General features: G+C 40.7%; 1 protein-coding gene across 1 annotated transcript in view; it reads left to right on the plus strand.

Moving 5' to 3' along the window:
- The first annotated feature begins 7,611 nt into the window (after nucleotides 1-7,611).
- rasa3 (RAS p21 protein activator 3) overlaps nucleotides 7,612-14,794 on the plus strand; it is a 44,963-nt gene continuing 37,780 nt past the window's right edge. The window contains exon 1 of the mRNA XM_069658034.1: nucleotides 7,612-7,799. Coding sequence (XP_069514135.1) covers nucleotides 7,745-7,799 — 55 coding nt within the window. The 5' untranslated portion in view covers nucleotides 7,612-7,744. The remainder of the gene's footprint in view (nucleotides 7,800-14,794) is intronic.

A 14,794-nucleotide genomic window follows, 5' to 3' on the forward strand; every position in this document is an offset into this window, starting at 1 on the left:
GGGCAGTGCGGGTCTCCTGGAACCGTTATTCAACAGGCCTTTTGCCAATATGTCATATTGTTTGAATAACCCTCATTTATTATCACATTATTTTGTTTATCACATATGTTTACACACACCACTGGTTACATCTAGTAATAGCAGCATGTAACCTGAAACTTGGCTCCCAGAGGCCCAAAGTTCACCATGTTCCAGTTGATGTGTGACAGCTTAATCAATGTGAACTTTGTTTATTTTACCCTTGAAACACTTTCTTTTTCTCCTTTTTTCTCTTTTGTTTTTATTTGGATAAAGGCAATATCACGAAATAGACAACAATTGGATTTATTTTTTTTATTTTTTTTTACATCAATTCCTTTCTCAAGTCTTTTATATACATGCATATGCATATAAAAAAAATAGGCCTGCGTAAATCCTCTCAGTTATTAACAAAATAATAATTGTAGTTAATTCACATGTCCCTTGCTCACTTTGAAGTTGGGAAAAAGTTTTATCACAGTTTTGTCACATCACTTTTATTCTCAGCACAGCTCCATACAAACTCAAAGTGATCAGAGGTCAGCAAGTATAGGGCCTTTTAAAATCTATGTCATGTGGGGGTTGCCTGGACAAAGATGAAATCTGAAATACGGCTAAGATCAAGCCCATAGTCAGTTTCCAGGGAGGCGTCTACATTGATTTGAAATAGGACGAATTTGCTTTAAATTCTTGGAAAATGAGGACTTTTCCCCCTTAATTTCCTCTCTTCTCTTATTGCCATTTCTTCCTCTATTTACCTAGGTCCCACTGGTTAGTAGCATTTTCTGTTCAGAGTTAGTTTGGCTGGGGTCATATTACAGAAACATCCTATCTTAAGTCTTGATTCTGTAAAGAAGAGTCTACGAAACAATTTTCCCCAATTTGGTATTATAGAAGCAAATCCTAACCAATTTGAGGAATCCTATCTTATCTTACTTCATCCTATCTTATCTCAGGTTAAGCCTCTCAGTTCCACCTGCTGACATTTCGTTGGTTGCGTAAAAGCAAATAAACAGCAGCTGTTTGGATTAATGGAATTAGCTTACACTACCTAATAGAAAGGTGAAAGTAAGGACAGCTAATCGGTTGAATTAGGAGAGTTAATTAAGATTTGGGGATCTTAGGAAGCTTGTGAAATATACTTCCATCATCAGGGTCTTACCTTATCACCAAGTGAACCAGTTTGATGGAAGTTAGGACATTTGTGTTTTACAATGAGGCTCATTTCTAGGCTTAGACTAAGTCGGTATTTATCTTTGTAGACAGTTTAATTCACGTGTCCACAGGCTAAAACTACACAATAGGATATCTAGTCTACCTCCATGTTTTATAGCCAAGTGATTTCACTGGCTGATAAATGCACACTAGGTGGTGCTATAGTACCAATTGTTGTGAGACTTGCCATTTGCTCCAATTGGGCTGATGAAACGAAACTAAAGTCATTTAAAGTGAAGATAATCTGTGCTGCCACTGCTAAAATTAAAACTAAACTTTTAACTATAGGTAGGGACGTAATAAACATATTGACACTGATAATTACTTGTAGCTGCATGAGCTGAACATGCAGTTTATAGTCACACTGAGCCTCACATTTCATTCTGTTGTTTAAAATCGTCTCCATTTTTTGTTGTTTTTCATGTAATTTCGTGGTTTGAATGATTACATACTGAAATGAGACGTCTGTTAACCTCCAAACTCTGTATAAGTTATGAAGCAAGCAAACATAAACAAGGATGTTGTCTTAGTGTCAACGTGGTTTACATATTTCAGTTACAAACAGCAAAGTGTAATTTGGTTTGGAGCTCGACCTGGTGGATTTGTGCGATTGCTTGGTTTAAGACTCAGGTCAGCTGTGCTTAGTAAACATATTTAGCCTACTGCTCCTGCTTCCATTTTATTATTACCCACACTGCAGCTCACGCTTGCCAACAATCTTACATAAAATAAACTAAAAAAATATTCAGTTTAGATTCTGACTAGGTTAGAGGTTTGCTGAAAGGATGGAGAAAAGACTATAATTATATCTGCTTGGTTGCTCATTATTTTCTCTTTAACCCCAATACAAGCCTGCAGCCTGATTTCTGCTTTTCTGTTTCTATTTTCTTTTTCTGTTTCCTTTTCATTTTTACAGATGCAGACCAGAGGACAGAGAGGAAACAATCAAATCCAAAATACCTAATCTGATCAACACGGTGCCCTGCTTGTGTGAGTTGGCTACACTTGAGCTATCTTTGCACCCAGACTTTAAATTAAAGTTGCATTGCTATCCTTTCCACAGACCAAATCCCATGCATTCATCTGACATTTCATTCATGCTCAGAACATAGAGATTTTACGAGGTTTTTTTTCATAATACCAGGATTAACTTTGCACATGTCATTCGCCATCTGTTCATCTCAGTACTGTCTGTCTCATGTATTCTATATGCCTACACATATGTGCACTGTACGTTACAGTGTGTGCTTGTACTACAAAAAAAAGCACAAGCCACGGTAGGGAGGGTTAGTTGCAAGTGAACAGTTATTTTGAGTGTGCCAACGCCCTCAAACGCTGCACTGGTGGCTGCCTTGTGTGTAATAAAACAACAGTGAGCATCCTTTCACTAATCTGCTTAGAATCAGCATCTGCCTTCTCTTCCTCTTTCTGACAGCGGCTCTGCGTTCATACAAACATATGCATACACTTGCAAAAACATTATACCATATACCTGGACACAGATTTTGAAATCTCTGTATATCTCTTTCTTATGCTATGATAAGTTAGACCGCCAAAGTAAGAGGGGTTTTTCTCTCATTCTCAGCTCCACACAGAGGCTTGTGGTTTACCACAGGGCGTAGTCGCTCTAACTAAACTGAAATAAATGCTTGTCATAAACGTCTTTGAAGCATTATTTCCCTTTGTGATGTCGTGCGCACAGCTACAAAAACCTGTATTCTCCTCCTGCCTCTTTTGCTTGTAGATATGATAACTACTTTGGCTGGTATGTCATAATGGAGGCAACCCGTGTACTGTAGCCTTATTAGGTTACTGATGTTACGTCTCTGCATGCAAAATCAAAAGGGGAGTTCAGCATTTACCTGCTCGGCCAAATCATGACGTTAGAGCCCAAATCATTGCCCCATCCTGCTGCTAGCAGCACAAACAGGACATGATGAGGCCAAATTAAAGAACTAATATTCTTTTCCTCAGTGCTATGACCAAGTGTTTCCTCAAAATAAACTCGTCTTGTGAGGTTATTTGTGCAACATGGGTAATACCATGGTTATTATCTATGAAAATACCCTCACAGTTTTAGATGAGATAGGCAAAGGCACGCAAACCATGTTGGCAACTGCGTCACTGATTAGCATGCAAAGGCACAATACGTGCACGTATGTACAACTAATCCATTCAAAAGTATAATAATATTAAATATTAGCATCAAACTGAAAGTAACATAATGTTATAATATATAAATATGATATTATTATATTGTTGGATTGCACTCTAATATGCATGTGTCACTTTAATGTTGTGGCAGGTGAAGGTGGGACTTATATAAACTACTTTAGATTCTGTTGGGGAGTTAATACTATAATGATGTATCATAACTTATTTGTTTGTTATGTTATTATTCAGGTGCACTGGTGGAGGAAGTATTCCTTTCCTTTACTGAAATAAAAAGTACCAATACCACAATTCACACTGTAAAAGTTGTGCATTAAAATCCCAACTCAAGTAAAAGTATTATCAGCAAAATGTAATATGAGTACAGAAGTTTCCTCATTTGACAGTATTACTTAAAATACCTGCACACCAGTGTGTAAGCAGCGTTTTGAGGTAGAACTAGTTTTAACCACTTCACATACAGCTGCATAGTTTAATGAAGAGGCTGCCAGCATATGACAGAAGAAAAAACAAGTTTTGCAACACAAATCTGTTTTTTTCCGACCTTGTCTCTATCTATTGTGAAATGGATTTTCTTTTCCTTTTTAAACCTCGACACTTAATTTAAATGAGACCATGTGGGAGGGGGAATGTTTGTTTGGTGGAACTGCTAACAACACAGACGTCTGACATGAGGCCCCAGTTGGACACTTCTTTTTGTAAGCTGCCGACAAGCCAAAAGATTTAAGATAAATTACTTTAAACTAAAATAAAAGTTCCTTAAACTTGTGTTTAAAGCTCCTGTGAGGAGTTTTTCACTGGTCATGAAACAAACTGAAATTAATACTGATGTTTCTATACGACCTACAGAAGCAAACCAGACCATCAGCGACAAGATTGATTATTTCTATATAGTTATTTTTAATGCTTGAAACCGCTGATGGGTGGTAGGTGTCAGACGAAGCAATTAACTGCATGCTGTCTTTGTTTACATTTTCCATGGCAAAAAATGTAAAGTGAGTGATACACGTGACTGTTAAAGAAAGCAGGATGAGATTTTATGTTAAAAACCGCCACTTAAGCATATACAGGACAAAATCAGCAAAGATATAAGAGGTACGGCTTTGTCCACAGGGGGCGCCAAAATCAACACAAACCGAAAATTCCTCACAGGAGCTTTAAGTTAAGTTCTTAGTAAAATATTTTGTTACGTTCCTCCACTTGTGATCTGAGTCTGAAAAGTAACTACAAACCAAAGCTCTCAAAGAAATGTGGTGGGGTAAAAAGTGCAACATTTCCCTCTGAAATTTAGACTAGTAGTATAGAAGAAAACAGTAATACGCAAGTGAATTAAAGATGCCTCAAATGTATATTTAAGTGCTGTACTTGAGTAAATGTACTTTATTTTTACTTTACTCTTGCAGAGTTGTAGCCGTGTGAAGGCTGTTGTTTCTCTTCCCTAGGATCTACCACGCCAGCAGTAGTGACGAGACACGTAGCCTAATTAGATTTAGAGCTGTTCTAAAGGAGTCACAGATAATCCCAACACCTTGGCCAGCAGCAGACGCCCTGCAGCTAACGGTCGTTTCAGGTAGACAGACTGTCCGATTGTTCTTGAGCCCCACATCTCTGTTTGGGTTGGGCTCGGCCAGCTGGGTTTGTAGAGTGTTCCAGAACGTAGTCGGACTATTTTGAGGAATGTGGTCATAGTGATGTCAGAGGTGTGGCCCAATCGGTTCACCAGCATGGGCTGCTGGTGACCCTTGCGCCTGAATCACCTGAATGGATCTTAAATCCTGTTCAGACGTCCCTCCCACCAGGCACCAGTACCTGGTCTATTCTTATATCTGTTCAGTTTGGCTTAAGATCAGAACAGAAAAAAAACCAGAGCACTTATTCTTACCGGGTTGTTGCTGTCTTGTTTTGTGACTAATTTTAACCTCGCTGTATGTTTACATTAGCTTCTTTTTGTGCCTGTCCCCAAGTTAGTGTGAGAGTTTGTGACAATGTTTTAAAAATACACAGTCTGTTAATGGCAGGTTGATGTTTAGGTTCATGCAGTAAGCGACTCTTGCTGCCTGTAACATCGGGTCAATTCAGTTTAAGCTCCACAGGCCAACGCCGATTCCTGTTGACTCTCGCTGAAAGCCTCTTTGAAAATTGTTTAATAAGGAGTAAGACTAATCCTTTGTTGGTTACAGGCTGAAAAGCTCAGGTCATGTGGAATAGCAAAAGATCATTTGCTCCACAGAAATAATCGTGTAAAAGCTGTTATGTTGCTTTTTGCATCTGCAGTCTATTTGATATAGGAAACAATCTGGGGAGAACCAGTAGAGTCAGACTCATGCTGCTGCATGTGGGGCCCTTAAAGGGGGAGTAACAGCCACACATGATGCAGAGAGGGGGGCAACAAATAAAATGCTAATCAACAGACGAGTATGACGAGTATGTTGAGCTAGCTTTGCCTGCGGCAACAATTCTATTTTTTTTTTTAATCATTCAACATTATAAAGGTAGTGCTTTTCAATTCAGAGTCTAGCCATCCTCATGACGTTGCAGCTTATGTATGAGAGGTGATTCATGCCCAAGAGGGCCAATCATAGGTATGAGGGGTGATAAATGAGGGGCAGCACAACACTATTGCTGCTATTTGAAGAGATTTGATGAGTCTAAAATTTCCGCATGGCAACATGAAGACATATCTGGTTTTGGCAATGGACGGTAGGCTACTTGGCGTTTTGAAGTGTTAGCAACTGCAGAAGTTACAAAAATGAATGTTGCTTACAAGAATATTGCTCTTGCTCTTAAAGCTGTAGTAAGTTACATTATTAAAACTAACTTTTTGTCATATTTGCTCACTTTAAACATGCAGTAGTACATGAGAGAGATAATCTGTAAAAAAAAAAAAAAAAAAAATCATGTTCCTCTGGCTCCTCCTACTGCTCCTAATGGCATTTGAAAGAATCCAATGCTCCCGAAACACACAACCAATCAGAGCGTGTCAATCACACGCTGCGCAGCACCGCTTCTCCGCGCATGCTTACACAGTCAAGCTCAATTTCTTCAGAGCGCGCAGCGTCAGCTGGTTTATGTCTACAAAGGCTTAAAAACAACCACCAGGAATGAAAAAACTGCCCATCCCTCTATTGCCAACTATGGCTTACACTACAGGACCTTTAAACTGAAGAAGAGAAATGAGGAAGAGCAAGCTAAAAGCAACCTTAAAAGAAAGAGTTGGACCAAGACTGTTCAGCGTTGTTTCATGGCGGTGTGGCTGAAAATATCGAAACATCCTTTTGCCTATGGCCCACTGATGAAAGCCTTTGCATTTGCAGTCTCATGGACTGGATGTCTGTGGCGACTTTCATGGAAAAAATCACAAGCAGCGCCCAGTTAGTGACGCGTTTTCCATCACCCAGCAGTAGTTGGTCTGCCAGAGAGGGTAGGCGGAGCTAAGCGGCTGCTTTTCCGCTCTCTGCAAGTGTTGCGAGTTAACAGTAATCTACTATGGCTGAACAAACAAAGAAAAGATCGATGACTACAGATACAACTTCAAAGAAAAAGAAACAAATTGGACGCTCAGATGAAGACAAACAGTCTAAAAAGGAAAGCGACTGGTGCTGTGTACAACATGAGTTGAGTTTAGAGTGAGCTTGTTAGGGCACTGGACCAAAGTGTGTTGTTATATATGTATTCTTTAAATGTGTTTTTTATTTGGTCCCATTGAGGTACAATATCGCTTCTTCCATAGAGTCCTGGTCAAGTTGGGCAGGGCAAAATAAGTAAATAGGAAAATTATTATAAAGATGTTAGATAAAGTAGACTACAGACAGTTTCAAACCACTAGAAGAAAACACAAACACATAGGCTTGTTAGTCAGGACCTCAGTTGTTTCTTCAGGCTGTAATCCAATTCAGAGCATTTGTATGAACTGCATTCATTCACAATGTGTTCCAAACTACATGGGAAAATATGTAGTTGCACATTATCATTAACATGACAGAGGGCGGGACCTCGGCTGTCTTCAGTTTCCTCAATGACACCACTTCCTCCTCTTAGTGGCACGGATCACCCTCCATACAAAGCGTGTGGGCGGCGTCCTGCGGAGCCACACCTCCACTGGCGCCGCTGCCGCTGTTGCTGCTGCGGGGACTGAAGCTGAATCTGCTCGCTTGTTCTCAACCAGCCAGCAGCAGCAGCAGCAGCAACAACACTGGTCGGGCCGGGGTATGATCGCTGTCCGGAGAGCATAGATGTGCAAAACCCCTGGATTATCCGTTGCGCTGGAGAAGCCAGAACCGAGCACCGTGGAGGACTGTCTTTATCTAGTCGTCTAAAGGGAAAGAGCCACGGGGAGAGCATGGCGGTAGAAGAGGAAGGTCTGCGGGTTTTCCAGAGCGTTAAAATAAAAATAGGTAAGGAGAAAAATCCCTACCCCCAGTCTGAGCGCCTCAATGGATGGCTCCATGTTAACGGGCCAAGCAGGCAGTGCGGGCTGGAGACTGGAGGAGTACTGATCTGTCTTGTTCCTGCTGGTATTGATATTCAAATCACACGTTTTTTCCCCCTTTCAGCACATGGTGTATGAGCCTAAAATTGAAAATGTAAACGAGACAAATCGACAGCTCGAAAGCCTTGTGGGAAATTGTGGGAATTTGGCAGCTGGCATTAGGAGCCAGTTCTATACAGACTGATCTGAGCAGACTGGCTGATTTTAACAGCGACATAAAGGCTCCACAGCTGCACATTTCCAGATGCTTTTTCTAGACACTTCACATTAAATATAACCTTTATTACACTTTAGCTGCAACCACCCATTCATGTTATGTTATTACACCCCCCCTTTCTCCCTCAGTGCCTCCCCCCTACTAACAGCTTCATGCTTAACTGTCTAGCTATTGATTGTTAGCCCAGATTTCTATATTTAGAAATGTAGCTGGTCTCCTGTGGGTACTCTTAGTTTGTAGCAGGCATGTGGTGCATGCATATCTTGTGAATGGAGCCATGAGGAAGGATGAGTGCAGTGTGCAATGGAGGGCTGTGGTTTTTATGCAATTCAGAAATTGGCCTAACTGTTACATGTAGTTAATTTTCATAATATTGTGTTAAACTGTTGTAATGGTGCACAAAATGTAATATTCATTTTGTCCAACCAACAGTCTAAAAGCAATAGGTTGAAGATGTATAGTGATATATGAGAGATTAAAGCTGCAAATCTTGACATTTTTGTCAGTTAAAGTCTAGGTGAAGTGAAAAATGTCATTTTAATCCTTTTAGATCACATCCCCGGTAATATTGTGCATCTATTTGACAATATAGGCCAAAAAAAATACAGAAAATCCATTTCTTCTTATTCTTATATCAAAATCAGATCATTTTTTCTTCCGGTAAAACTAAATATCACGCGTGCTTTTGGTTAGCACCAAACAATTTCAACCAATCAGTCTGCAACATTTAGCTGCAGAGAACCAAGAACGCTCGGTCAGTTAGCTAGCTACTGCGCTGTGGAGAACGTCTGTCTACGCCCACTACCTCTTTCAGCTCGACTTTAAACAAGTATTTATTTCAGTAGATGTTATAGTGATTGTTTTATTAGGGGAAGAAGTCTAATCTGTTCATATTTATACCTTTTAAATACCAAAACATTCAAATCAGGCGGTCAGTTCCTCTGCCTGCCCTCGCTGTTATCTCAGGTCAGTGTGGGATGTTTTCACTGACATCCGGCACCCGACTCATCCTGACTGTCTGCGCTGTCTGGTTTGTTTTGACTCCAAACATGCGACAGAAGGGATGAGCAGAGGAAAAACAAAATATTTGACACAACAAACACACACATACACAAGCGGTGGGGCTGTGTGTTGATGCCAGCCAGCATTACACAAAAACACTCCAGTAGCCCTTGTTCCAGTTGAGCTGATGTACAAAGTTAAGCTGTGTTTTTAAGCTCCTTACCTGCTGTTAAAATTGGCTGCGGCGTCCCCGGGAAACAGCTGGGGAGAGAGAGAACTGCCCCGAGATATTTCACTCAGACCTGAAACTCCAGGGAGAGTAGTAATGTTGAATCACAAAGGCCCCGTCAGATTGCTGCACTTTCTGAATGAATGATCAGTCAGCCGGCAGCGTTGAGACTGTGAATGAAAACTTAATGACTGGATGACACTCGTCTTTCCTAGATACAAGCCTGCTTACTTATGACTGGAGTAGTGTGGAGGGAGTATTCAGTTACCTTACTTAGTAGATAGATTACTTAGAAAATAACAGTTATATATAAATGAATCTAAGTACAGACATTTTATTACCAAAATGTACATAAAGCTCCTGTGAGGAGATTTTCACTGGTCATGAAACAAACTGAAATTAATACTGATGTTTCTATACCACCTACAGAAGCAAACCAAACCATCCGCGACAAGATTGATTATTTCTATATCGTTATTTTTAATGCTTGAAACCGCTGGTGGGGGGGTAGGTGTCAGACGAAGCGATTAACTGCACGCTGCCTTTGTTTACATTTTCCAGGGCAAACCTTTAAAGCGAGTGATCCATATGACTGTTAAAGAAAGCAGGATACGATTTTATGTTAAAAAACACCACTTACGCGTACAGGACAAAATCAGAGAAGAGATAAGAGGTACGGCTTTGTCCACAGGGGGCACCAAAAAAAAAACTTTAAGTATCAAAAGTAAAATTTCCTAATGCAGAAAAAAAAGCCCCTTTGAGTTACATACATTATATATCATAGATTAGTAAATTATTACTATTAAATCAATGTTTAAGTAGCATTTTATTGTTGTAGTTAGTTCACTTTTGTACTTTTTGGATGTAAAATTGTCATTTTTTAAAATTCTAACTAGCAGACCTGCAACGATTTTGTGATTCGTCTTCCAATTATTATGTGCAAATGGTTTTCGGCCTTTCCAATATGAGTATTTTTAGAATTTCTTTGTATTTTATTATTCTAAATTGAACACTTGCTGATTTTTTGATTGTAGGTTGAACAAACACGAAATTTAAAGCCTTTATCCCCGACTCAGAGAAACTGGGACAAACAGTATCGCCTCTTTTATGACATTTTATTGACCAAATTATGAATGAAGAAATTACACAGCAGGTTAATTGATAATAAAGATAATTGTAAGTTGCAAAAGTAGTAACTTAGACCAAAAACATAAGAAAAATATAAATAGTACAACATTTCCCTGTAGTAGACGTGTAAGGTCGGATCATATGGAAATACTGAAGTAAAATGCTTAAACTGACACTTTTATGTACTTTGTTACCCTCCTCCAGTGACATAATGACGTCATATTAACTGGAAAAACAGTTTAAAGCTTTATAAACATGTCCTGACTTGATATTTACAGTTTACTCATGAAGAACATTTATGCTGTCATCACTTCCAAGCTTCTCATCTTCCTCTGTCCCTGCTCGTCTGTAACGTCGCACAGTGTTGGCAGCAGAGTTTATGCTGTGTTGTCACCTAGCAGCAGTCACACTCGCTGTCAGTCCGATCCCCACGGAGCTCTTCTCCCGGTAATGTCTGTGTAACACTTGCATCACGTTGTTTTCATCAAAGTCTTGTCCTTTGGCATGAGACTGCGGCTGCCTGATGACTCAGAGCTGAAAATCTGCCACATATTTGTCGAGCACAGAGAGAGAGAGGACTTATGATTGTTGTGGTGATGACTCCTCTCAGTTTCCGGGAGGAACACATGGATTTCGGAAACCGAACAGGGCTACTGGGCCCGAGTCCGCGCTGTCTGGGGAACACAGGAAACAGGAAACTACCCCCAATTCACTTCCTGATTGGCTGGAATAGACTACAAAAAGAATTGTGTTTTTTCCTGCATGGCAACAAGCTAATGCAAAGCAGATGTAGTGAGACGCAGAGCGAGGGACAGAGGTGGTGTCTCACATACAGCAGTGGGCTGGGCTTCATCTGTCAGCGGCTGTGCCCCTGCCCTGTCGGTGCTCAGAGAGACGGGATCTCTCGGTGGCACAGCTGGAGTCGGGACTTTGCTCTAATTAACAACAACATATGTGCATTCGACTGCTCTGTCACTGCCAGACACACAGTCTGACAAACGCGGAAAACACGTAAAATCATATCATGGTGTACATCACTGCAAATGTTCAATGAAATGTGACACTGTGACTAGAAACTCACTTGTGCTGCCAAACTTTGCTCAGACCCACAGAACGTAAAGGTCCTCTTTGGTGTTCTTGACCCTCAATAGTACTTCCAGTAGTTGTATGCGTTAATAACCCAAAAACATAACAATGTGCCTTCAACAGAAATGAATAAAACTTTTAGCCACAAGCATTGAGGTAAATCATTCTTCAATATGCAAAAAACTGCTTTTCAAATGAGGACAGAAATGCATTCAACATGTTTTTAGGGCCTCACAATAACACACTCAATGTGACCTTTTTGTTTACAAAACACTCCACAGGGGAACCTTTGGTTTTTATGTTGTAGAAGAGATCTTCAGCTTCCACAGATGCAAAAAGTCAGACCTAATTTTTTATTATGTGTACAAAGTCTTCCCCAAGATATCAGCACTAGATATATTTCCATTAGAGAGCACTGAGAGAGACTGGACTAAAGCAGTAAAGTTGCGGAGCATGAAACCAAACAATTAGCTTAAAGGCACTAAAAAACTCCCATTGACCCCTTTCAAATAACACAGTCATTTTTGACGCTTGCAGCAGCTTTAAAGCTAAGTTTCGGAAAATGACAGGGATAATACAATTCAAGGGGTTAAGGGAAGTGTATTAATAATAAGTATATTGTTTACTCTGCGTGTTTTACTGTTAGGCCCTTGTTGAAAGATTCAGATTCTTCCAGTATCTACCTACGTCCCTGTCTCAGGGAGGAGTTATTGGATTGGCCTTCGAGTAGATCTCCATTGAAAATAGGGCACTGTGGCATCAGTTGTCCTCATGCAAGCGGCACTCCTGAGGCTTTATAGTTTAACAGTCGTTCTGTGTTTAAACTATTTAACATACCCCTTTCCCAACAAAATTAGCACGTTGACGCCGTTTTTTCAGACCCGGGAAGACCTGTTAATAACTGCTGGTTGTCTCTGTTCCCATTGCCATTGGAGTATACTCCTTTCGCTGACTTTTCTGCTGCGTCACCGCCTGACGCCACAAGCGCGCCGGAAACAGGGTTAGTAAACAGTGACGATGTTACGGTCTTTGTTGTATCTATTACTCATTCAGTCTGAGTATCAAACTCAGGGCTGACAAATTTGGAACGATGTTGGAGCGCTGCTTGGACGGAGACGGGTTGAATTTGTAGCTGAGATGAAGAGGAGTTAAAGAAGTTACAGACGGAGCATAGCATCGTGTTGGAAAGGGGGTAGGAGATTAGCGTGTCGACCCTGGTTTTGTGTTCCCATCATTGCCGATTCATTTATCCCGGGTCTGAATGCTAATTGTAACCTTTCCCATTAAACTAAAAAGCTGGGGCTACAGCGTTGCTACAATACAGGTGTAAATTCTGACAAGTTTGAAGCCACAGTGGAAAAAAACTGTAAACAAGGTGGTGTTGGAGGTCGAGGAAATTCAGGCAGCTCAGGTCGGGTGAGCTGGGAGGGAAATGCTGGTTTGTAGCAACAAAGCCCCCCCTTCTTCCCTTGACAGCTGGCCAACAGAGGTTCCCAAACTTCCTCCTGTCCAGACTGAATAGGAGACACACAGAGTGACGGGGAGAGGGGGCGAAGAATGTGTCTGTGTGGAGGACTCCAGCTCCTATTTTTTGGGTAAAGAGTTCAGGTTTCATATATTAAGAAAAATAATGATTTATTGAGGCTATGGCGACGTAATATTCATGAGAAGTTGTGTGTGCATACAGGCGTTACATACGTGACTAGTTCCTCGTTCCGTCCTAGAAGGCAGCTCTCTTGGAAGTATAGTTTGCTGTAAACACGTGTGTTGACTGTTTGGACGCAGATCGTGTTTCGGTCCAGGCAGCTTCAGGCTGGTGGAATAATCCGGGTTGGGTGCAGCAGCTCCCCTAGCTCTCAGTAATGAAGAATACAGTACTAGGAATAATGGGGAAGTATCGCAGAAGGGCCAGCATGCCGGGTCAGCAGAGGTAAATAAAGGGCCACAGAGTGCTACTCCTTCAGGATGTCCTTCAGATGCCCCCATGGGAGAAGTCCACTCCTTCCTGGGATGACTGCTACCTGCTGGCAATGACAGGAGTATGAAAACAATCACCAGAGAAAGAAAGAAAGTAGTGCCAGAATTATCTACAATTTACAAAATATTAAAAACGACATATTTGGTAACTCATAAGCTACGGTCAGATGACAGCTAACGTTAGCATTCAGCCACTTTCTAGCTAGTGTTAGCTAGAAGGGGGCTAAAAGCTAATATTACTGTTTGGTAATGTGACATGATACAATAGGACAGGCATACATTTCTAGCCAACGTAATGCTAGTTAAGAATTGACTTCTTAGCTAACGTAATTCTAAAGCAATGTTAGCTAGGACGTGGTTGAATGCTAGCATTAGCTGGTAGCTAATGGGTTATGAAATATGTTGTTTTATGTTGAAATATGGCCAGAAGTCCCTCCAGATTTTCACTATCAACTGTCTTTGTGTCGCTGATAAATAGAGAAGTGCTGAAATGATAATAATTTTAGTTTAGTCACAGCATTATTAGCTTCCCACCCTTAGTGTGACATCCCAAGAAAATGGCTGCAGTGTTAATACAGTTAATATTGTTTCTATGTTCTGAAAAGCTTCTTTAGAAAGTGGTTAAAATGGCTCCACACACAAACTGATTAAATCATGTCTTGCAACAGTGTTTCTCTCCTCTGGCAACACCAGCAATGTCAGCTTACCACATACAGGGACTTACACCCAACTCACTCTCCCTTCCTGCGCTTGCAAAAGATAGCATATCTTCTCACCAGTGTGAATGCCAAACCTGTGAGCATATGTGCACGTAGGGGAGAGCTGTCCTCATTTTACACATTTAAAAGTATTTTAAGAACGATGTAAATGTAGAATAAAGCTAAAGGGAGTGTTAAGGTTAAACTGAGTCCTCTTCTTTGGGTTTGAAACCCTACACTCACATCCTCAATGAACACAACCACAGTTCTGACCCCTGATTTCTAACATGTGAGCAGATTTCAAGCTGATTTTTCCTTCACTGTATAACTTCACTGCACACGCCCTTTTGTGTGCATGTTTGTGGTTATGTATTTGTGTTTTACTCAAATTTTCCATTGAGACTAACGGATCTGTTTGAACATTAGCTGGAGGCAGGCTCGCTCTAGATACAGGCTGAGTTTGATGAGTAACTGAAAGCTGGTTTATCACAGAGACTGTGGTGTGCAGAACAGCCAGACCTCAACTGTAAACTCCCCTTTTTTTCGTCTCCACGCTGTTCCTC

This window comes from Semicossyphus pulcher, unplaced genomic scaffold (genome assembly GCF_022749685.1).
Source record: "Semicossyphus pulcher isolate SPU_LCO1_2020_fin unplaced genomic scaffold, fSemPul1.0.p SCAF_1, whole genome shotgun sequence".
NCBI lineage: Eukaryota > Metazoa > Chordata > Actinopteri > Labriformes > Labridae > Semicossyphus > Semicossyphus pulcher.